The sequence below is a fragment of the Acipenser ruthenus genome, chromosome 21, assembly GCF_902713425.1.
Source record: "Acipenser ruthenus chromosome 21, fAciRut3.2 maternal haplotype, whole genome shotgun sequence".
NCBI lineage: Eukaryota > Metazoa > Chordata > Actinopteri > Acipenseriformes > Acipenseridae > Acipenser > Acipenser ruthenus.
Genome location: NC_081209.1, coordinates 24884409 through 24910197, shown reverse-complemented (window position 1 = coordinate 24910197; position 25789 = coordinate 24884409). Strand labels below are relative to the sequence as shown.

Sequence of the window (25789 nt, the reverse complement as noted above, 5' to 3'; positions counted from 1 at the left end):
CAATAAAAATGGACCATGAGTCTGACACCTGGCTTATATACACAGGAAGGAACACAAAGTCCTAATCAGAAATCAAGTGGAAAAATCTCAGGTCAGATCGCAATCGACAACCGCGGCACGATGACTTCCAGTAAAATTGAACTCCCAGGAGAAGTCAAATCAGACCCCGCCGCGCTCATGGCATCGCTCCAGCTCATCCCCTCGCCAGTTCCTGACTTGGAGATAAAGTACACCAAGGTGAGTGCAGAAGGAAACACTGTTACACTGCAATCTAAGACACGGGTACAAAGTTACGCTGGCTTTACTGCAGTTTAACCGGGGCGGTGGAAGTATCTGGTTTCATTATGCAGTATTTTACTGTACTTAAAATTATGCAAATTGTTCGCCAATTTGAATGTGTTATTCAAACGAGGGAGGTCATAAAAAAAGAGAGACTATATTTATTGATACATTTAAAGAACAATAATAAATAAAGTTTGTGATTTCAAATTGCGCAACCGCGTATTTAGGTCAGTTGTGTCACTGAATGCAACTGTATAAATAACACAGCCTATTTAACAGGCATATGCAATGTTTTTTTTTTTTGTTTAATTGTTTTTAAACAATAAACAAAGTTAAAGTTGTTTGTTAATGCTTTTTAGTTTTTACTTTCCTTTTACAAAACATGTGACATAAAGTTGTCCTTTACAGCCCAGGTGTATTTAACTCTTGCTAATACGATGTGATACATTCATTGTTATAAAGATAGATTACGCTTTTCAACTCATTTTCAGTGACTCGTAACCATGCATTTTTTAAAAGTAAATGTAAGGGTAGTGTTTAATGGGCTACTGGTTTGTCTGAGCCAGATTCTTCAGATAATGCAAGTGAAACCGTGCGAAGTATGAGTTAAAGTCTTGGTTGTGAGTATCGCAGGATAGGCGCACAGTCTCCCCGGGGTTAGGGGTAGCTACGATTACAGTGGCCATCATAAACTGTGTGCTGGTGTCGTTTTACTATTCCAAGAGACGGTTTTAAGAAATCTATTCTCTTTGTATTAAGGGATAGTGACATGTATTTTGATAGTTTCTTTTATCACAGCTTGCCTAGTGATGCTTCATTTTTACAAGCTCTGATTATACTGTATAGTATGTATGAAAAACAGTTAACTTTGTTAAAAATACATTGGAAAAAGGGCGATGTCATAAATAGAAATGAGTCACAAGGTTCTATTTGGCGGAAACATTTTTTATTGCATTTACTGTATATTAAGACAAATGAAATAAGATAGCAAAGGAGTCCGTAACTACAGGTAAAACGTATAGCTTTACACAGCGCAGTCTCTGGAGGCGTTCACACAGGTGTCTTTTTACATGCAGGTGGTGTCAGAGCAAATATGGAAACCTTTTAGACTTGCTTTACAGACACAATGGGGGGGGGGAGGATGCACATGGACCCAGGAAATAAATATATCATTTGGATTTGAATGAATTAATTGACATCATTGATAATCTGAAAATATAGTGATATTAAAGGGACTACAGTCAGCCCTAAAAGACCCTTTTACTGCTGTTTGCACCTGTTTCTGCATACTGTTATCATACTAGAAAGCTCAAAGGCAAAAGCACACATTTTTTCTAAGAGGACCCTTTTTAAAAGTTGACCACAGTATTTGCGCATGGTATTTTTGCAGTTTTCCCATGCTTTTCCCATGGTTATGCTATGCATTTACCATAGCTAACCATGGTTTGCCATGTTTTTGTTATATGCTTTACCATACCTCTCTGGGCTTTACAGTTCTTACCTGTGCTTTACTATGCTTTATCACTATGCTTTTACTGTAGGAAACCTTTATACAGGGAATGCAATTATTGTAACAGTATAAAACTGTCAAGAAACAGCCTAGCTGTCATTGAATGATTGTCTGCGTTGCTGGTTCTAATGATTTTAATTCAATGCTCTGGCCTTCACTCAAGTTGTTTCTTGGTGGTTTTATAATGTTAGTATTGTTTTTTTCCCTGCGGACAGTGTAAGTCTGTTATGTGTGCACCCAACTTCTCCAGACATCATGTATTTAGTTCAGCCCCTGCCCCTCCACAGTCTCCCTCTCTGCAGGGAGGACATCTGATTTATTGCTGGTTGCAGGCTGGGGTGTAAAGACTTGGCCACTCTTTTAAGCCTGGTTCCATTTTCCCATTTATTACCATGAAAAGTAAACAGGAATTATAGGCTTGTAAACTGATCCAGCCAGTATAGGTCAATTGAAATACTTCATAGGATTGTCGTTCAGAAAGATACATATGTCCAGAATCTATATGTACATTATATATATATATATATATATATATATATATATATATATATATATATATATATATATATATATATATATATATACACACACACACACTTTCATTGTTTTCCTATAATAGAAATATTTTTTTTCATTTCAACTAAGCATGAGGAAATACAGTAGTCTCTGTGTACAGGACCTCCTAAGAGAACACCCTTGTGGTGAAACTGATTTTTCCCATTGTAAATGCTCCGCCTAAAGGTACAGGAACTTCGCTTAAAAGAACACCTTTTTGACATTCGTTCACAGCTGATACAGTACTTTTTTGTAACCTGATAACTGCCAATTCCGCTGTGGAACTGGATGGGATCTTAACCCCTCCGCGAGCATGACTCTCCCCAGTTTTAACAAGTACAAATTGGCTCTAATTTTCTTGGTGTTTCTGTATCAGTGAGTGGTCTCTTTTCTCCTTTATCAAAGAAGTCCTATTAGCCAAGTAAAATGTTGATAACTGAGTTCTGGTCAAAGGGTCACTTTACCTCTTTACTCCAGAAGCGTCTTCCTCTTGACTGAGGCGGCTCTTTTGTAGTCAACTCCCCCAGCTGTTTGCCTAAACGGTCCTGAGGGAGAGAAAGTGCTTTGAACCTTAAACCACAACATTAGGCTTCAACTGGTCCCCAGAAGAATCCAATCATTGCTTAAGGAATCAGATTGGGGAGCTGTAGTGTTTCAGATCACCGCTGAGGTATGCAGTAAATCAACCTCCACTGATGGGTATTATTATAGGTATTTGTGCCGCCCGGCCGGGTGAAACTCTTCTCAAATTAAAACCTTTCTGGTGGTTGCAGCCATTTAGTGATTATGTGTGACTGAGTTCAGCACCTTGAGCATAAATGTTGCCCTGTAAACAGCAGAGAGGCTAACAGGTTTCACCCGCATTCTCTTAGCATTACAAGTGCTCCAGCTGAGGTAAGGGGATGTGCACACCGGGCGTCCACAGAGAAGCAAAGGGGCAACTATTCAATGTGGATGCACCGTGGTTGTTTAGATGGTCACTGATTTACATCCACCATCCCAGTCCCAGGTTTTCACCATGTGTAGATGGCAGATGTGCCAGGAAAGGTTCAGTGGGAACTTCATACGTTTTCAGAAAGTGCTTACCTTGATTAGACTGCAGTTTGTCCCGTGTCTAGAGGTAATCTGATTGCTATACTGACGGGTGTGTGGATCAGTGTCACTTAAGATGCACCCTGCACAAGACTATATGTCAAGCTGTATCCTTTATCCACATCTAGAATCATCTAGAGCTACAGTATTGTCATTCTCTTAGTGATTGTAGAGGTTGTTTTTAACCAGACAAGTATTTGAAACTGAAGTTAGGAGGCGGTTCTGTGGATCATTATTTTTTAATTATTTCAGATACAATCCTATTTACATATTTCTAACAAAACAGGCTCTGCCAAGGCTAGTCAGTACCTGAAAGCCAGTTTGATCAGAAAATACCGATTGCAGATTATAGGCCATTCAGAGTTAATGATAAACTAAATGTAAAGCACATTTGCTTCTGTTGAGTTAAAATGTAACCTCTATTTTTTTAAAAAAAAATTTGAGCCAGTGATTTAACTCTTCAGCTGTGAAAAGTCTTTGACAGCAACCAAAACAATCACTAACTACCCCAACATGGTTTAAACCCCCTTTTGTGCCTGTTGTTTGTGCCTTCTTAGATTCTTTAATTTACACTCTTATTAATATTTAATTGGAGTCCTGAAGTCCTCTTTCAATCTGCTCAGCTGAGAAGGGTCGGAGATGATGATCACATTGTAGTCCTGTGCTTGTTGCTTTTTTTATGCAAGTATTTAAAGCGATTGAGATTCTACAGGGACAGAGTTTTCCAGAAACCCATTACCAGCCACTTGGGTCTAATATATGGTCCTCCACCACTGTGCGGGTCAGTGTCTCTGCTATTCGTCTTTGACCTGAGAGATCTGGAGTTCTTCACTTCAAAACCGAGTCTTGCTGTGATAAGATCAAGCATGCGAAGGTAGGGGTACTGCTGGTGATTTATCATGCCAGGGAGGGCGATCAGACCGAAAAGGGGCCCGTTGCACATGAGCTGACATTCCACCAGTTTCCCATGTTTGATCATAAGCTTCCTTCTGCAGCCGAATAAGAAAGCCACCCGTGTACTTGAAATACAGAGGACGATTTATGATTGCCTCATAAATTAAAATACTTCAAAAAGTAACTTTGTTCAAATGATCTGTTTTCAAACTAAAAAACTAAACTAAAGTTGGTGAGGAGAGTGTAAGCATGTGGTTCCAGATAATTATACAGGGTAATTTAATGTTATTCCTGGCCACTTTGCTCATTACCCTCAATAGCATATGCATAAAAAAACATATAATGATGAAAGCGAAAAGCCTTTTGCAGTTTAGCTAAGCAGTTTTCTTTGGAATGTATACAAGGGCATCAACATTAATCTCATAAATCTGACACTGGAATTTTTGTATATATTCAGGGATCCACAACTATGATTTCATCCACAGATATCTCATGAAACGACATTATACTGTACAAATGAAGATCACATTCACGCAGTCATGTATTTGGTTTAAGTTTTTTTGCACACTGCTAATTATAAAACATGAATGACAAATCCACTGCTGTTCTGTGTGGCTGTACTGGTGAGCACTATATTAGCAGGGAAACAGGGATACCCTTGATTACCCAAACTAATTAACCGTCTAATCCCAAGTCATATAAACAAAAACAGTGCTTTGTGCTTTCTTCCTCCATTGCGTCCCCCTACAGTAACTAGGAAAATAAACAGACACCTCCTTTGATTGCTGGGCTGCCATTTGCAAATGAAAGGCTTAACGCTTCGAAAGGCTCTTCCTAATTAAGGGGGTAAGAGAATACACGGTGCAAACATTTGGTAGTGGTGGTAGTGGTGGTGGGATGGGGGGTTGCTCCATAATAACAAATCCAAGTAGAATGCAGGCCCCTTTCCCCTTTCGTTAGATTGATCCGCGATAGGAAGGCCCAAGTGTTGTCTCCTCCTACTCAGTTAAGGCTGGACAGACTACCCACTGAGCTTCCTCCCCCCAGCACAACTGCACTTAGCTCTCCCAAACTTTCAGTCTGCACTTACCCAGCTAAATGGAAGAGGACCACATTAGCGTTTTCAGTTACAGTATGTAGCTTAAATATAAACAAATGTAGTTAAGGAACTTTCATGTTCTCTAAACAATTACGGATGTTTTTTTTTTAATGCGAAGGGACAGAAAAGGGTTAACAAAAATTGTTAATGGTAAAAAATATAGTTGCAGAAAGTTTGTAATGGAGCAAAAAAGCTTATATTGCATTTAAGACTTTTCTAATGCTGTGCAGAATAAAAATTGGGGTGTGACGTGACAGTTACTGGAGGATGATGGGTTATTTTTTGAGTTGCCGACAGACCAGTTGGCACCACAAGGCACTAGAAGTAAAAGAATAAGTGTGTCATGTGCTCCTATTTTTAAAGAAAGTTAAAGGTTTGTTATATCAGAGAAAAACACCAGCTGTATCTGTTTCACATACCCTCTCCTAGCCTGTTACAATAATAATTATAAATCCTGAAAGAAGGGAGCGGAACTGAAGTTCCTGAGACAGGGAAGGATATGGAACTTCCTGGCCAGACTCAGGCACAGGTGCCCAGTTGTATCTCTAATGTTATAGAATATTAAGCTCCGGAATTTTGAGAATGCCCCTGAAATTATCAAGAAGTTAGTCTCATTATAAAATCTGCAATTCTTCTGATGCTGGGGGCCAAACAGATGTGCTGTTTCTCCAGTAAATATTTTGGCATCTTATGCCCTAGGTTTTGCAGCCCTGTGGGTCTCCAAGGAGAAAGGCGCATATGAAAAATGGATCAGATTTGAGGAATGCTCCTAAATAAATGGAACTAGAAATTCCCATTCATTTCTCAATTCACCCAGAACACTTTCTCCTATGGGATGCTATTATTATTATTTGGATGTTAAAATTCTCTTCCTGTGCAACCCCCCCCCCAAAGAAACAAACATTTGCAAGACTGTAAAAAACACGTCTGAGTGTGAAAAACAGAATCAGTACTGACCTAGATTTTAATGCTAAAGCACAATTATTGGCAAGAAAAGGATGTGTAATTATGATATCACTTGTCATCCAGTGTACAAGCATACCAGAACCACTACTTAACTTAAACGTGAGCTTCAAAATGTTTAGGGAATAATTTCTTTACAAACATCTGAATCCCCACAATGCTTGTGTATGAAAGCCGAGATGCAATGCATCTGTAAGCATTTTATCATAAGCGTTCATTTGATTCATTATATTTGGACAGCCAAATGAAAAAGTAAACCATATGAAATAATACACTTTTTCCACAACCAACATTCTTTCCTGACTATATCCAGTGTCTGCCTTAATAGATGCACAAACACACAGTAGCAAGCAAAACAAATATAAAGTCTGTGAGCTTGCCTTAATATTGAGATTAATTCATTATTATATACAGCAGCGTGAAAATTTATTAGAACACCTCAAGTTTTGTCATTTTTATCCTTTATATACTTACTTGCATGAAAACTTCTGGATGTGCGAGTTTCTATTTTTCAGCCACTAATCAGTGATATAGAAACAATAATCACTGGTGTGTGAAAGTGTCAGACCACTTTGTGCTTTAATTATCTTAAACAACTTTTAAAATGTCTCATGCATTTTACCCTTTGTGGCTATGTGTTCCTTTTCTCTTACTATTTAAAATTAATTGCATGTATGGCCTATTAAACTCATCAATTAAATTAGACAATCGCTAACTTGCCTATTTTGACAATTCCCCATGCTTTTCAGTTCCAGTGGTTTGGTTTCCTACACACAAGAAATCAAAACTACAGAAGCAATGAGGTGTTCTAATAAAGTGCATCAGAACATAGAAAATATAGTTTAAAATACATTTCTGAAAAGCCCAACAGTCCCCACTTTACAGTAATGTGCACATAGAACGTAGACCCATTTTCTGAAGCATTATGAAGACAACTTCCCAATGTCAATACCTATCAGTTTTAATAACACCACGAACAGCAGTACATTATTCAGAGGCTTGAATAGCAACACTGCTAGCTGCATTGAAACTGTACAAAAAGAAAGTGCACATAACCCACTTGATATCTGCACTTTTAACATGTTAGGATCCAATTTCCAAACCAGAATGAGTTTTGTTTTGAAACCTTAAGAGCTGATTTATTGTCCAAGCTCCCTATCTTAATCAGGTCACTCAATGGGGCTAATAAAGGTGAAAGACATTCAGTGCAGGGATGGAACAATGAGGGCCCCAAGCGTTGTCCATTTCGGAGCGTGATTTAGATGGGAGTCCAGAGCTCTTGTTTTCGAAGGTTATCTTTTCTTCTCCCTTTTGCAGTGTGAGAGGGGTTAGGCAGAGAATAAAGCTCCCCGCGGATTGCATTCTTACCAAGACGTTCGGGCTGTCAAAGGGCTCCTCTGATTTAAAGCGTTCCTCTACAGTGGGTACTATAAATTTAAATCTAATTTAGTGCTCTGTAGGGTTGTCTGTTTTTTGCAGTGTGTCATCAGTTGTCTTAGCCGTGACATTTTTATGAAGTGCCTTTAATGAGAGTCAGACGGAATGGGTCCAAATGTATACATCTAGTGAGCAGGTGATATCCCTTTGAAAATGCAAAATGGGTTCTGTATCAGTGTCAGCCTGTGTAGCCCAGATTAATTGGAATGGAATGGAGTGTAGGTGGTGTGAGTGTCTGTCGAATGGTACGAGCTGATACAGAACACCCCAAACTTTCAAAAGTGAGTTATTTAAGTGTAAGGTTTTCCTTGTAAAAAATCCAGCTGGGGGATTCAGTCTTGAAACGCTTCCAAAAGAACTGGTATTTAATACCTGCACAAAAGTAAACACTCTACATTTTACTGCCAATTAAAAGGTCCTTAAACCTCTAAGATAAATATGCAGAGGAGTTACTAAGGTCTGGGGAGAATAACACGGTGTGGTTTCCTCCCATGTTACATGAGTTGTTTTCTATGCTTCTCATGCTCTTGTGCTCAAAGTAAAGTGTAGTATTTAAACCAGCAGATGTGCTAAACACGAAGGCCCTTAGATACAGCAGTAAATTAAAAAATCTAGAATGAAAACTCCCAGTTAAGGTTGTTAGTTAATCTTGTCAGCCCTTGATTTGTGTTATGCTTTTCATGTTCGCTTGGAAAGTTTTGCTTCCAAACATTTGTGCTTCTTTAGTGGATTCACTTGTCAGTATAAGAATAATGTAGATTTGCACTTGCCACAAAAGCAGTAGTAAGACTGTGATCTAAATACAATTCACTAAAAAAAGGTTTAGTTGTACAAGCCTGATCATTCTGAGCAGCAGGTTCTTAATGCATGCTAGCAGTATTTAATGAACTGCTTCTTTTTACACATGACAAAAGCAAGCAAGCCGTGTGTTTTATGATCTAATAAAGGAGCAGTGAGTTGTGAAATGTGTGTGTAAGGTGTCTCATCTCCGATAGGGAGATTTCTCACTTTCAATGCTTGTCTGGACTTCCAAGGGCTCCCTAGGGAGGAAAAATGAGTATTCAGCACTGAGGCAGTTTCAATAAGCTGCTCGTTAACTCAGGAGATGGTTGCCTAACACCTGCCTGAATCAACTTTCACACTCAGAAAGCTTTGGCATAAAAGCTATATTTTCACATTGAAGACTAACTAGAAATTGGTTCTGGGGAGGGAGACTGGTATTGAGCAAAATGAGCAGCTTTCTTCTGTTTAGTAAACCCACTCATGTTTGGGGACTTCTCCTTTCCATTTCAAACACGAGACTTTGGAAATAATGCGAAGTCTATTTAACAGACTTTTAGGCCCCATACACATGCAGCCTAAATGTGATTGCAAGTTCACCTTTTGCTCTTAATACAGTTTAAGTACACACACAGTTCGGTTGCAAAAGGCAGCGACAACCGCACTAGTTAATCCTGTTTGGAACAAGTAGCGAGTTCGGTTATTAATTCAGTTTGGTTATTTAATGCGCAGCAACTGTGCGTGTGTGTGTATTGAAACTGCACTAAAACAACTACAGTAGGTGCTCGGTGAATTTCTGTGCTAGTAATGATGTCATCGTTTATCAGACATTTCCGTGTAATAAATATGACTAAGAAAAAAATATAGGTGCCTGATGAGCCAAGCTGATTTTGTAATATTGATGAATAGTTAATTCATAACAATAATAAATAATGCATATATATATATATATATATATATATTTATTATTATTATTATTATTATTATTATTATTATTTATTTCTTAGCAGACGCCCTTATCCAGGGCGACTTACAATCGCAAGCAAATACAAATACATTCAAGTGTTACAATATAAGTCATACAATAAGAACAAGAAATACAATAATTCTCAAGTGTGACAAACCACAATTCAATAATACAGCAGATAATAGTGAAAGTTACATCAGGATATGATTAAATAGTGATAGTTACATCAGGATATGATTAAGTACAAAATACTACAGATTAAACACTTGGCAGATTACAATATTCTGAGGTACAGGATTAAATGCAGTAAAATAGGGGGCAGATAAGAGCAAAATAAAGCACATTTACATGAAGGGTGATAGTGTCCCAGGATACAACAGAGGAGTTCTACAGGTGCTGTTTGAAGAGGTGAGTCTTAAGGAGGCGCCGGAATGTGGTCAGGGACTGGGCAGTCCTGACATCTGTAGGAAGGTCGTTCCACCACTGCGGAGCAAGGGTGGAGAAGGAGCGGGCTCGGGAGGCAGGGGAGCGTAGCGGAGGTAGAGCCAGTCTTCTAGTGCAGGCGGAGCGGAGAGGTCGAGTGGGGGTGTAGGGAGAGATGAGGGTCTGGAGGTAGCTGGGTGCAGTCTGATCAAGGCATCTGTAGGATAGTACAAGAGTCTTGAACTGGATGCGAGCGGTGATCGGGAGCCAGTGGAGCGAGCGGAGTAGTGGAGTAGCGTGGGCGAAGCAAGGTAGAGAGAACACCAGGCGAGCAGCAGAGTTCTGGATGAGCTGGAGCGGACGGGTGGCGGACGCAGGGAGGCCAGCCAGGAGGGAGTTGCAGTAGTCTAGGCGGGAGAGTACCAGGGCCTGGACCAGGAGCTGGGTAGCATAGTTATATATACTTTTTTTATTTAATCAAAGTACAGTTGTATAATATTCTGTTGTAAGAATTGTATTTTTGGTTTTACAACTTAAATTAAAACAATATGGGACAATTCGTGTCCCCAAACGCCACAGTGCGACCGCTACTCGTTTTTCCACCGATACCGAACATTTCATCTGTGTGTTTTGGCACTCCAGGAAAGGTCTCAGTAAATGACAAAGACGCATATACGACTCCTTAGACATGCGTACATGTTTAATCCAGTCATTTGGAGACCACTCAAGTCGTTCCAACCAGCCTTCTGGTTGGAAGATCGCCCAAATGTTTCAATCTACCGTCATGGTACTGCAGATCGTCACCACTTTTAGCAGTGCAGAAAAAACAAAATGGCGGTTTTGAAGAAAGGAGCATAGCTGCGCTTGATGAGTTCTTGATCGATTACGTACAGTACTTTCTTCTAAAAGCATAAACAAAAACACAGCCTCCATGCTGCCGCCACACAAACCTCACGAATGTCGTGTAATGAGGGTCCGCGTCTGGGACCGCAGATGAGGATGCCTTGTTGAAGTGTCAGAACACATTTGTGTTATTATGATTCAGTTGTAAGGCTTTAATACAAGAGGAAACCTGCCGTACTATGGTAAGCCAAATTATCATTTAGAGATATCTCGAAATGCATTTCAAGATATCTTAATTTGAATTGCAGATATCTAAAACTAACTCAATTTCAAGATATCTCAAATTCAATTCGAGATATCTCAAATTGACTTCCTGTCTAGTCTGAGATATCTCAAATTGACTTCCTGTGAAAATGCTCTATGTTTTGAATGGACTTCTGGCCCATTTCAAGATACTGTATCTCAAACTATACAGGAAGTCACTTTGTGATATCTCCAATTCAATTTGAGATATCTCAAACTGGACAGGAAGTCAAAAGATATCACAAATTCAGATATCACAAATTCAATTTGAGATATCTGAAATTGAATTTCAGATATCTCAAATTGTATTTGAGATGTCTTGAAATCAGGGTTAATTTGAGATATCTCAAACAGGACAGGAAGTCAAATTGAATTTATATTTTTACTTATTTTTACTTAGAAGGCGATGTCATTTTAGATAACAGTATTGTAGTAACAGTTCGCTTGCAACCAGTGTGAAATGATCTGATTATATTGTCATGCCCTGCTAAACTGCCCTGATTTGTGCTTTGTGTTTCAGATTTTCATAAACAATGAATGGCAAACGTCAGTAAGTGGTAAAACATTCCCAGTGTATAACCCATCAAATGGAGAGAAAATATGTCATGTTCAAGAGGCTGAAAAGGTAAATATATTTTTTGTAAAGTTTAAAATAATTGGACATTACTAAATTGGGGAGAAAAACTATAAAAAAAAAAAATTGGCGACCACTAAATAATAATAATAAAAAGTTTAAAATGCTTATAGAGTTAACAGTTTGCTGTTATATTCTTCTGCAGAAATTCTCAGTGGAATTGAAACCTCTGTTAATTAAAGTTTAAACAAACGGTGGGGCACATGTTGCTCGTTGGCCACAGTGCTGGCTGGTGCAGAAGATTGCGGTATTCAGGGCCTGGCACCGCATCATTAACACCACTCCAACAGTGAATGCCTGGAGAGTAAAAAAAACAAAAGGTTTAGTCTAATGTGGTTGGGCATGCAGTTATTGGGAGAAAGCACAAGGTTACTCCACCCCACTCTAGATTTAAGGATCAACATGGGGAAAAACTAAAAAAAAAAGCATAAAACCTGCTTGATATTGTGTGTGTATGTTTTTATTCAGTTAAATAATTATTTACATGTACTGAGAAACATTGTATGGCATTGCTTTATTATATTTCAAAATTTTATTTTTTGTACCTGTTCATATTAGGGTGTTTGCAGGGGTTGTAAATAGCAGATCTTGCAATTAAGGAAGAGGGATAGCATTTTTGTTTATGCATTCAATTCATAGAACAGGAATTATGTATGTATATAGAATTATTTTTCACAACAACAACATTTTTTTTTTTTATATACGGTTCATCATTTGCAAACTGTACAATCTGGTGCGATCCGGCACAAGTGAACCCGTTGATATTTGAAACTCGGCTGTTGCTAAAGTACTCGGCTGTTATGACCTGTGAAGTCTGTAATATCTTCTGTGCTCTCTGTCTCTCCTCACAGGCAGACACTGACAAGGCTGTGCAAGCAGCTCGGCTGGCCTTTACTCTGGGCTCGGTGTGGAGGAGAATGGATGCCTCCGAGAGAGGGAGACTGCTGGACAAGCTAGCAGACCTGGTGGAAAGGGACAGGACGATACTCGCTGTAAGCCTGTGCATATTTCATTGCTCATCTGCTACCCAAACCAAAGCGGTAGACATTTCAAATAAAATAATCAAAAATGTATTAAGGTGAAAAGAAAAAAAAACAGCAAGAAACAGTCTATCCTTTACAAGAATTCCATGTAACAAGAACTATTGCTAACAGTGCAAAAAATGCCAAAAAACATCAGTTATCTTCTTTTTTTTTGGCTCAGACAAAGCTGGGCGAGGAATGAAGCTAGAAGGTCATTAAGTCAGGATTCAGATTTCTTCTGTTGCTTTAATAATAAATATACCCTTGATTTTTTAAACATGCCCACAACAGTGAAGGAAACTGTGAGTTTAACACATGGCTGTTTCCGTGATAAGGATTGTGCCACGGTTGACTTTGCATGAAGCACTTTCATGTTTAGCCTTTTATTAAGGTTCCATACATATGCTTTTAATAAATCCAAATGTTTAAAAAAAAAAAACTCATTATATCAGGGCAGGATGATTTAAAAGTTTCACAGTCAGTGATAATCTCTTGGAACTTTTTTCTTTCTTAACCAGGATGAGACCTAGACATTGTGGAATTCCATTCTGTTGGATCTATTTGTTTATCATCCTGTGTGATAAGCCTTAACCTCTTTCTTGCTGATAAGGATTCTAAATAATGATCTAGATATTTGTCGGAATGTCCACGTCTCGCTATCATAATATCATATTTTTTCATTGACAGCACATTAAAATGAATGTTGCTTCACCAACATAAAAAGAGATATGTCAAAGTGTCCTGGGGGCCAGATGTTTCTCTTATATCTAGAATATCAATCATCCTTCCCATAATATACAAACTTCAAGTCTTCATATATTCCCTTGTCTCACCCTCTCCACCTTCCCTTTCAGACTTTGGAATCAGTGAATGGTGGGAAACCTTTTCTCCAGGCTTTCTATGTGGACCTTCAGGGAGTCATAAAAACACTCAGATATTTTGCAGGCTGGGCTGACAAAATCCATGGAATGACTATTCCAGTAGGTATGTTTACAAAGCAAAGGATCCTCGATGTGACAGCTGGAGGATTCAGACATCGATAAAATAAAGAGCGGTTATTCCAAGGGTTGTTTGGTAAATTATACCAATACAGAATAATAATCCCAAACCCAATGAAAAGCAACACCATTAGCTGAACCCATACTCCAAACCTTTTGTGATAATGGACTGTTCTATAGCTTAGCTTTGCCAATACATTGACGGTTCAGTATACAGTGGGTGCTATTCAGGATTTTTAAAAATCCAAATGCTTGAGGTTCTCAAGAGTGGCATTAGAGAAAACTGATATTTTTTTATTAAAACAGATTAACAACATTTCTCGCATTTCTTCGCTAAAAGTTTAAAGAAAACAAAGTTAAAAAAAAAAAAAAGAATAATCTAAAAGGTAAACATGTGCAGTCCCTATGGTGTTGTAAATCTGAGTGCTAATGGTCAGTCCCCCACTGGCAATGCCCCCTCGTGAGCGCTGGAGCTCAGCTGTGACACAGGACTGGGGTCCTGTATTTGTTGTTCTGGCTAATGTAGCTGTTTGAAAGAGCCCTGGTAGGAAGTTTGCCTGGCAGCAGGGTGCCCCCAGCTAGTGGACAGCAAGATCATCTCTCACTTCAAATAGGTGACTTTAGTAACAGTGGCTCATACATAGGAACAGAGAGTTAACTTTCTCCAGTTAACTGAAACTTGGGTTACTACATTCCTGTAACCTTACTTCAAGCCTAACTAGCTTTCTGCAAAGCTTCAACTGAAAATAAGCAGTGCATTCCTATGAAATAATATCTTTTCATAAGAACATTTCAAATCGCTATATTAGATTTTTTTTTGTTTTTAATACATTTAAATTCATTATTAATATTTTTTTTTTCTTCAAAGCCCTTTTCAAATAATTTTTAATTAAATTATTTAATAGGCAAACATAGTTGTGAAGAAACAAAAAAAAAAACGCTTTTTGATGTTTCGTGCTCCAGTGCCATAGATAACGAGTCGGTACTAAAATGCACCCAAAACACCTTTCAAGTGTTGCCAAGCTGAACTGGACCGCTGAACAATAATGTTCTTCTCTTACAGATGGGGATTATTTTACATTCACAAAACATGAACCCATCGGAGTCTGTGGACAGATCATCCCTGTGAGTATCTCAGAACACTCACTGTTTATTTTTATTCAAATCAGCTCCTCTTTTGAGGATACATTCAACTTTGCCCTCACAGCTGCATTTCTTTTTAAGGAGAAGGAAAATCAGCTCCCTTTGTTGTTCCTCACGGAGCAAGTTCACTGGAGATTTGGGCATGTTTCCGTGTGGTTAGAGCTTTGTTTTGGAATGAAGCTGCTGATGTTTCTCAAGTCCCTGTATTTGCGAAGCGTGATAGCCGCGGTGTTCATTTTGACAAAGGAATTATCACTCTGTTACCCTGCTTAAAGATTTTAAAGATTCACCTTACGCTCTGTATAACTTTCTGTTGTTTTAAACCAGTAGTGCAGTAAGAATATGCTTAAGAAGTATTACCAGGGGGTGTGCCTGCAATTTAAATAGCTTATTGTCAATTGCATTAGTATTGAAAGAGTGTAGTTCAGTTCATGGAGCGAATGGTGTGCAAGTGAAAAGTCAGTGTACCCCTGCCAACCCTTTTCCTTTCCTTTCCACAGTGGAACTTCCCATTGCTGATGATGGCCTGGAAGATCGCCCCGGCGCTGTGCTGTGGAAACACGGTGGTCATCAAACCCGCTGAACAAACACCACTCAGCAGTCTGTACATGGGGGCCCTCATCAAAGAGGTAACCCCGTTATTTTGTTTTTTATATTGTTATTCATTTCAGTTCATCTCCATTGCAGGAGGAATTTGACCAAGTCGGTATTAATTCCACCTTGGTTTGGTTTGGCACTTTTCTCTAAACCTGGTTTCCTCTGATATTGTTTTGACAGGCTGGGTTTCCACCGGGAGTTGTCAACATTTTGCCAGGATATGGGCCAACTGCAGGGGCTGCTATAGCCTTTCACATGGGCATAGACAAAGTTGCTTTCACAGGATCAACTGAGGTGATTAAAAAAAAAATACCTGCAAGAAATATTTCTTTACTGTATGGGGTTCTTTTCATCTGACGGTAACAGAAGGAACAAAGGTCCCAGGTAGGCTGATGTCATTCATACATCATGTGCAATGAAAAGCTAAGAGAGGCAGCTAAGGGGAAAGCTCTCATTTGTCATCGCAGCAGAACCAAAGAGTTAAAACTACAAAACAGAAACAGGTCGATTGAGCTGTTCAGCTATACTGTAGCTTCTCTGACAGCCTGCGTGTGTGCTCGGCATTAAAGCATTGAGTCTGGCTATTAGTTCCAACTATGTAGCAACAAATGCACAACTGCAGTGCCATAGTGCCTCTTTCCAGCTCTTGTTATGTTGAGAATCTTGCACTGCCTTGCAAAAGAAAATCAAGAGTTTCCGATCCATCTTAAAAAAGCAGTGTTTATCTGTGTGTCTGTCTTAAACTGTACTGCAGTTAATAAGCCTTACTTAAACAATGAACATGAAGGCAAACCTTTGATTGTGAGGGCTGTATTTGCATATTGCTTACTTACAAGAAAAATAAAAAAAAGCTGTACCGAGAGGAGGTCAAGCTAGAGGCAGCCTTTAATTACGTTAAACAAAAGCAGACAGTTTGTTTTTACTGTAAAGTGATTGTAAACTGCTTCCTGGTGCTTTTGGATTTCCTGCAACAAAATAGCAGTAATCCAGGCAAAAGCGGCAAATCCAAATTATAACCCAGCCGCCCCAGGATGATAACGCCCCTTAACATGTCTGTTTCCGAACAGTTGTTAGTATCAAAATCTGTTTACTCTCTCCTGTGCTTGTATCAAAGCTAGGCTTATCTCCCTGCCAGGGCAGTGCTTGTCAGCCCCCAGTCATAATTAAAAAGATTAATTTTTACATTGAAAAAGTTAATAAAAAACCTGAACCAGCCAAACACCAAGGTCAAACAGCACCAAGTGCCTGAAGCGCTCATCGAAACTCATGTTGCCATGTCTCGTGAGCGCCCATTATAGGAAACACATTCAAGTGAACTCGTATTACCTTTTTTCTTTTTGTAAATCAGTATTCTAAACAATAGGGCTGGACAGTTTGTCCTGGTGAAACATGCATGACTGGCTCAGTATAATTATTAAAGCCCATAAATCTCAGAATTGTCTGGCCAAAAGCAGTGACTGTATTCAATTGGCTTTTACCCATTGTTAGCTATGGGCAATAACGTCTTAAAGACAGCTATTCAGAAGTTTTAATTTAGAAGTTTTAATTTATAGATACCTGTATATATAGAAAGAGCAGCTTGCTTATTCAGCTTTTGAATAAAAGGAACATTGTGGATTAAGTGGCATTCAAAAGCACACCAGGGTCCAGTTTGTTAATTTTAAAAAAGTTATGTGGAGTTCCAGACTAAACTGACCTTTTTGAGTTTATTAACATGTTCACATATGTTGTTCATTTCATAGTTAGTTAATATTTATGAACCTATTTTTAAACTGTTAAAAAAAAGAAATATTAAAAGTAATCCTAATCTATTTTGCAAAACATTCAAAAATTGGTTTCATACAAACAGTGGCGGTGTTTGATCATCAAAATGAAACCTCTAAAACACTCCTAGCTTTTGGTACAGGCATTGCATGGAAGGACAGACTAGGTCCTCTCTGGAAGATCTTGTATTTTTATTCAGTTTAGACGTGATTGAGATTGATGTTTAGAGTTGAGAGCAAAAAAATCCTTTTGCAATGTAGCCTAACACAGAAACAATGCGAAGACAAAACTCAATGAAAACCAGATTTGATCAGATGCCAAGGAAGGCAGTTCATGTTGATTTTTTTATGGCTGCTTCTCATGCCACTTGCAAATATAAGACTTTCGTTTTATCATAAGTGGTTAGAAAACTTTTCCCTAAAAAATACCTTTTTTTTTTTTTGTTCCTCTCAGTTCTTAATCTGGAGTCAATTAAGGAATAAAGCAGCTGTAGCACCGGAGCTTTTAAATATACAGACAGTGAGTCACAAAGCTTTTGTTTATGGAAAAAGGGACTGTCCTTCTTTTATTTTAGGAGCCGTGGCACTGGCTGCATATTGGTAGACGGCACACTATATTGCTTCTAAACACCCTCCAGTAAAGCCCAACACGCCAGACCATAGATCAGGTGGCAAATTGTTTTCTTTATTTTTGTTACATTAACATACCATGAACTAATCATTACTCAACTAGATACAAGAAAGACCATCAAAGCAAACTACAGGAGAGCTGGGAATGATTCATGCCAAACAAATGTTTTCGGCCTAACAGCTGTAGTACCACTCGTCCTAATTTACTCAGCAGGCTTCTCTTTTCATTTCCGAAGTGAGATTAATGCAGACTTGCGACTTATTTAGGAAGATAGTTGTCCAGTCCTTACTACAGGGCTAGTCGCATAAGTAATGAGTGTTTGTAGCTCTCTTTCTGTCAGTGTTAATAAGTCGTTAAGCTTTTGCTCTGGAAGCAACTGTGAACAATTGTGTGTCTTCAATTCAGCAAAGAATCTCAACATGCATGTGTTTTCGGGTCAGATTTCAGTTAGCGTAAGATAAACCAATTAAAAAAAACAAAAAAACTCAGCACACTTGTTAAGAAAGAGAATGGAGTAAAGTCTTGAGTTTTAGTCATTATAAATCCTGTACAAATAGCAGGTGTGCTGTATTTGGCTACCCATGTGACAGAAACACTTGGTGGAAATCCTTTGAAACAAAATAAAAGACACCTAAGAAGATAAGCCAGGATGGGAGTCTTGCAATGCCTTGCCCGCATTCCAACCAGTTATTCAGCCAAACCGTAGTACTGAAGTTGGGAAGGACTCCAATAACACACAGGCCCTGTTCCAGCTCTGCCCTAGAGTTTAAGAGTCAATACCTTGATTTCATGTTCCTCCGATAGCATCATCAGCATCTCCTTTTTGGTGTTTAATTGATATTGCGGATGTTGGGTCTCCCATTTCGGTGAGCCTCCTAAAAGTTACCCTTGTCTCTTAAGCTGCACAACCTGCTAAGCTATTTAATGGGCACATCCCACTGATTTACAGAGCTGAGCGTTGGAGTTAACTGCATGACTGCATTGTGTGTAAAATGTTTCTCCATTTCCTCCAAGGTTGGAAAACTGATCCAAGAAGCAGCTGGAAGGAGTAATTTGAAGAGAGTAACGCTGGAGCTGGGAGGGAAGAGCCCCAACATTATTTTTGCAGATGCAGATTGTAAGTCTCAGAGCCTTTTTGTTTTCCTTAAACAATGTGTAAAAAGAAAACAAATAATATTTGTGTTTAACTGAGCACTGTGGACACGTTACAGTTTTTGCGAGCAATTATTTTAATATGACATCATGTCCAGAGAAGGTGAAATTAAACTGTATGCTCTGTCTAGCTTACAGTTTATAGAGGATCTGACATTGTATATGCAAATAATCTTTACATAACAAATCATTTAGCAATGTGAGTCTTTTTATTTGAAATAATAAAAGTTGCCTCCTATACCGTGTATAATATAAAAAAGACCCACATCTTATAGTTGCTCTTTGTAATTGCACATTAATATACACATTTAAAAGCCGTCAGTCATCAAAAGTCATCAAATTCATCCAGGTCTCCTACTTTCTAAACTGAACGACAGTGAACTCAGCCACGGTTGGTCTATATCTTTAGTGGTTACTGATAATCTTTCTTCGGTCACACTGCGGACACGTTCTAGATAGCACTCAGCAGGTGTTATAAACAACACTGAGCAGTCAACACTATCAGGAGAATCGCAAGAACTTGTTAAGTCAGTAGGACAGCAGTGCCTAGTTTAATTAACCATGTAAAACTGTAAGATGTTATGCTTACTGCTAATTGCAATATTATACATAAATAGACTATTTGGTCATGATGTGAAACTAGTGTATTATTCAATGATTATTAATTACTGATATTATATAATAGTCAAAACCTATGCTAGTAATCTCTAACAAATTTGGATTCGCTTTAGAACTGGTCAAGTATTATGTCCTGTACAGCATGTGCTTCATTCAGCAATTCAGTCCTCTTTAACTCCACGGTTTTGCGTGGTGCCCAATTGGTTTTCAACTGCAGTAAACACTGGCCCTTCTAACAATACACTCCCCTGCGATTCCCTCTTTCCAGTGGATTATGCGGTTGAGCAAGCCCACCAAGGAGTGTTTTTCAACCAAGGACAGTGCTGCACTGCTGGATCCCGGGTTTTCGTGGAGGAATCCATTTATGATGAGTTTGTCCGGAAGAGTGTGGAGCGAGCGAAGAGGAGAATAGTAGGGAACCCCTTTGATCCCACCACTGAGCAAGGACCACAGGTAAAACAAAAAAAATCAGTTAAGTAAGATACTGCCTTTATGCTTATTGCACATAGAATACTCTTTCTGGTGCTTACACAAGAGCTGTTCTGTAACAGCCATCAAGAATGATGATAGAACAGCAAGAGCCAACATTGTGGACGTGGCGTGCGTGCAGTCTCATAGCATTCTCGACTGTAGCCCTGGCAGGCTTTCAATTTGTTATTCTCATTTTCTGTTGCTTAAAGAATTTGTACTTTTAAGCTGACTGACTAAATCTTATTTTAATATATTATTTTTGTTTAGATTGATAAAGAGCAGTACAGCAAGATCCTGGCACTCATACAGAGTGGGATCAGTGAAGGAGCCAAACTTGAATGCGGCGGCAAAGCCTTGGGCAGAAAAGGATTCTACATCGAACCTACAGTGTTCTCCAATGTCAAAGACGAGATGCGAATCGCTAAGGAAGAGGTATGATGCGTTACACCTCAAAGCAGCTGACCTGGACATGTCTGTTTTAATTATATTTTACAATCCTTTGCTATGAGCTTAACATGGTATAGCACAGTAATCTTGTGGTAGGTTCCATTTGATTAAGGGCATGTTCATTTCTTGGTATGGGTCTTTGCTGTTTCCTTAGTTTGTGCAGTATTTTTACAAGTAGATTGGTTTAACTGTGTAGTAATTGACGATTACCCTTGCAGATTTTTGGACCTGTTCAGCAAATATTGAAGTTCAAGACCATGGATGAAGCCATTGAGAGGGCCAATAGCACTGAGTATGGCCTTGTAGCAGCAGTCTTCACCAGGGATATAAACAAGGCCATGACGGTCTCTGCAGCAATGCATGCTGGGACAGTATGGTAAGATAACTCAGAGCTTCTACTTCAGTATACATTAGAAAATGATTCAGTACTATCAGCCAATCAGCTTCTAACAAGCAGGCTTCTATCAGACAGTAGATGCCCACTGGAACATCACATCAAACTCAAAATCAATGCGCGCAACTGCCAGCTTTTTCATTTTGACTTGCCTTAATGAAAGCTCAGTTCATATCTATTGGACAGCAAATACTAACACACAATTGGTCCAAATTATTAACCACCAAAACCAGCCAATCAATACTTTGCAGTGATGGAAGCAACCAGTCCTGTACCCGCAACTGCCAAATCAGCCAATAACAGCCTGTCAGCTTGATCAGAGCATAGCATCTTTCAACAACAACAAACCGAGACACAGGACACATAACTCCAGTCACGGTCAACTACCACACAGTTGAGCCTTCATCGTCGGGCACTATCGCTTAAGTAGAAACTGTCATATCCCCTCCTGTAAGATACGATCCCCTCTATTAACCGATGGACCTCTGGCATGTGTAATTTACATATGCTGGGACCAATTGAACGGTACTGATGGAAACTGATCAATGCACATTTTATATGGGTCTGAAACAGTAAATTCAGCTCTTAGCATGACAGAATAAATTCAGTTGCATATAAAAACGAGGCGCTAGAAAAGACGAGAGGGGCATTGCTGCAGACTCGCAGGCAGTTGAAAAGACGATGTTTCTGGGAATGCAGTTTCACCTTTTACATGCTAGCTGTCACTAAGTTCACATAAAACAGAGCAAGAAAGCAAGACTTTAATATAATTGCAATATTTTTTCACAACATCACTGACATTCCTGTCTCAGGTTAACACACTTTCGGTGCAAACAAAAAAAACTAAAACTAAGCTGTCAGATTACTTTGGCATGTATGGTAAGAACTGTTTTGGAATGCTGTTTTGTAAATTGCCAAATACTGTATTACAGTACTTAGTTTTTAATGCTGCACTTTTCTGCAGTAATTTTTTACTTATTTTCTTTGTAAAGTATAATATATATATTATAGTACTGTACAGTGGTGTTTTAGACACACTGCTGTACCTCAATTTGTTAATTTATAATGTCCCAACATTAATAAAGCAACTACAATGAAGTATAACAATTGAGATATAATATTTTCACATATCCAATGGACCCCTGGAACCAGTTAAATGGGATGCGGCAGGTTCTATTGTATTGTGGAAAGCAGATGTTACCTAAAACATAAGAACATTTGAGGGATTTTTTTTTACTGCTAAGCTATATTTATTTTTTTCAATTTTAAACTGTTCTTACTCTTTTTATGTTCTTTTATCATGTTTTAAGTGAGTGTAAAATGTTTGTTAACACGGAACAATAACATGTGTCATTGCGTATTCTGTAGGATAAACTGTTACAATGCACTGAATGTCCAGAGCCCGTTTGGAGGATTCAAAATGTCTGGAAATGGAAGAGAAATGTAAGTATCACCATCACAAGCTTTTGGCTTATTCAGCTAAGTTATATACTCCTACTTTCATATATATATATATATATATATATATATATATATATATATATATAAAGAAAATCAATTTCGACTGTTAGTCCGACAGTAGACAACGCTCTTTCTAACGTGATAGTAATCTATGAATTTATTTAGAAGTCGTTAGTAAATTCAAAGGAAACCCCACATTATTCAAACTGTACATATTGTACATTGATCTCTGCAGTCAACACACTACTGCTTGAAGTACATGTTCAGAATTCAGCAAACTGTTGTAATGTTTCCTCTGTTTAAGTACTGCAATGCTCACTGGTAGAGACAGCGGAGAATGGCAGAGCTATTAGACAGCTCCTACACCTGGATTGCTTGTGTTCTCTAGTGTATGTTTAGAAGGGTTCGCTGGCTACCTCTAATCAAGTTCAGAGGGTGTTTTTCATGCACTCTGCTGTGTCAGGTCTGTCATAAAAAGAGTGCAAGAGGAAGTACACTCTCGACTTGATCAGAGGTAGCCACTGGACACTTAGAAACATATTGTAAGTCATTCAATTGAAATACAAAATAAGCGAAATGCTGATATTAACATATTGAATGTGTTTATGTAGATTCTGTTTAAATTTTTAGAATTCTCTGTCATTCTGAGTGCGAGATCTACATTAGAAGTGTAGCTGCTGCTTCTAGCTTTCTATGGTGACGTATAATGACTGTCCGGTGCTGAGAATGGCCACACTGTGACACTTGTTGAAGCACATAGAACAGTAACGACTCTAGCTCATCTCACCTGAAATTCGTCTTTGACTTTCCCATTAAAATTCTCTCTTGAAACATCTGTCCACTGTAAGTAATAACCCTACATGAATCAAAGACCTATTCAGAGCTGTTGAACGTTACTATCACCAAGAAATATAAAGCTAAACATGTCCTTCTTTGTTTACAGGGGTGAATACGGATTGAGGGAGTACTCTGAAGTCAAAACTATTACAATGAAGATTCACCAGAAGAACTCCTAGAAGCTTGGTTAGCCTCCAGTGTAACACTGAGTGCATTCCTAGCCTTTTAATAGATAAAGCACTCATCATTGGGGTGTGTAGATCCCAGCAATGATGCACCCCACTACTAGTTAATAAGACACTAAAGCAAAACGGAGTAACACTACTGCATAATCCCCTGCAATTAAGTTATTTTTAATGTGTGGGTTGGGGATTAGGTAATGGGAAGGCGTATTTAAAACTGTAAATACAATACTGCAATTTTATATGTATCTGTAATACCTTTTAATATCCATGAAGACTTATTGATTTTGTGGAGTAAAATCAATAACATTGGTGCTCCCATTAAATAATACCTTAAAATGTTACCACTATTTTTTTTTATATGACCACTTACACTGTATATTATCTTTCATGAATATTGTTTAATTTTATTGTAGTAGTTAATGTAAAAAATGGCTGCCTTAGTATCCATTTTTTTATAAAAATGTAATAAAATAAAAAGTCAATGCATTGTTATACAATATGTATATTGTTTTATGATTTTACATTGATGTTCAGTTTAAATCATGTATATACAATTATGTACTATGAAAGTATGAAGATATAAAAAGTATTTTCTATAGAATTTTTTCATTAAAAATGTAAAAAGGAGTTTGAAGTTCGTTTTTGTTTTTTATTTTGATTTTGTTATCAACACTCTAAAAAGATATATAGTATGTGCAATTAAAATCTCTACATGAAGAAAAAACAGCATGGAAGGTGTTGAACAACAGCACTGCAATCTTTATATACACTGCATTTAGAGGTCTGTAGTAAAATCTTCATAGAGAGAAGAGCAAGAAAACAATAGGAGCTGCGTTCGTGCTGTGTGCAATTAGCCACCACATGGCATGAATAACCATGCAGGAGATATGAGCATGAACTGTCCAGTTGCCTTTCTCTCACACACTTAACTTTTAACCACAACTTTCTGTGACTATCCTACAGGGCAATTTTGAATGGAAATTACAAACACAATCTCCAAAGCCCATCCATGTTCTCATGCATAAAAAGCATTTCTACCACATTATTTCACCCTGTTAACATTCCCCAGAAGTAGGAACACCTTGTTTTAGACTCAAGCCTAAGTTGACGTTTTACGTCTAACGCTTCTTGAAAACAATATAATGTACATTTCCTCTCCACTAGACTTTTCATAGATTTTCTGGCAAGTATATGTGGTAAATATAAACAGGTTCATAAACACTGTTGAGGCGCCCGGTAATGCAGTAATGAAGCGGTTGTGAACATTGGATCATGAAAACCTTATGCCACACAGCAAGGAGGAAGCCTCTGCGGGGTAATAGAGTTAATGAGTCTGGCAATGCAATAACTGCAGTGTTTGTGCAATAAGACATATGGGTTATCCATCCAGCGTAGGTGCCTTACTTCCATATGCCACACATTATGTCATAAGCGATATATATATACATATATATGTATATATATAATCAGTTATCCATTTGTGATGAAACACTCATTAGCACAAATTATTGAGATTATCAGAATCTGTGGGTAGAAGGGCATTCATATGAGTACATCACACTTGTGTACATCACATTTTTACTTGTATCTAGAGAACCACTTATCAAGTCTGATAAAAGCTTGGTTTGCAACATTCTTTAAAACAAGTTATTGAGAGGTTAGAATCTGGAGATATAGGTATAGGTATTATAGAGGAACCTGTCTTTCTGTCCAAATGTCTATACTCTTATATTCCTACATGCGATGGATGTAGGTCTTGTAGAATTTTTCATTGAAATCTGAAATCTCAAATTTAGCATTTACAGCCGAGGCAGAAGATATATGTTTGCTGGATTATTCTTTGGTCACCTTATAACAACTATAAATCTCCCATGCACTGCAGGTACTTTCAACTTTGTTTTCAATGTAATGTCAACGGAGCTGTGAACTGATTCTATTACACTGAAGGATCTTGAGAAGCAGTAATTGATAGACTGGTTGAAGTTAGGACAGTGGCTGGTCAGCTTCCTTTGTGATTTTTACTGATCAGTTATTACACAGTACAATGTAGGAGTTAGGACTGTGGTATAACCATGTGTAGAAACATGGTTGGAAACAATCCCATCATTCCAGAGAACGTGATCCACAATCAGACACCAGAGCTGCGCCAGACTCTTCCATGCTGTTCACATCAAACATGAAATAGTGGGCACTGGGCACTGGACGTTGAAGCTTGCCGACTGTCTGTTGGCATCTGTTTCGAATTTGTTTTCTTTGCGTTTGACTCCTTTTATCTTGAAAATAGTATA

At 38.3% G+C, this 25789-nt stretch overlaps 1 protein-coding gene across 1 annotated transcript; it reads left to right on the top strand.

Moving 5' to 3' along the window:
* Positions 1-24128, top strand: LOC131699135 (retinal dehydrogenase 2-like). Its single transcript, XM_058995205.1, has 13 exons — positions 1-237; positions 11669-11773; positions 12634-12774; positions 13659-13788; positions 14866-14927; positions 15446-15574; positions 15723-15836; positions 18951-19053; positions 19975-20159; positions 20445-20609; positions 20843-21000; positions 22387-22461; positions 23423-24128. Exons 1-13 carry the CDS (start codon positions 16-18, stop codon positions 23493-23495), a joined length of 1662 nt encoding a protein of 553 aa, XP_058851188.1. The 5' UTR covers positions 1-15; the 3' UTR covers positions 23496-24128.
* Positions 24129-25789: the final 1661 nt, after the last annotated feature.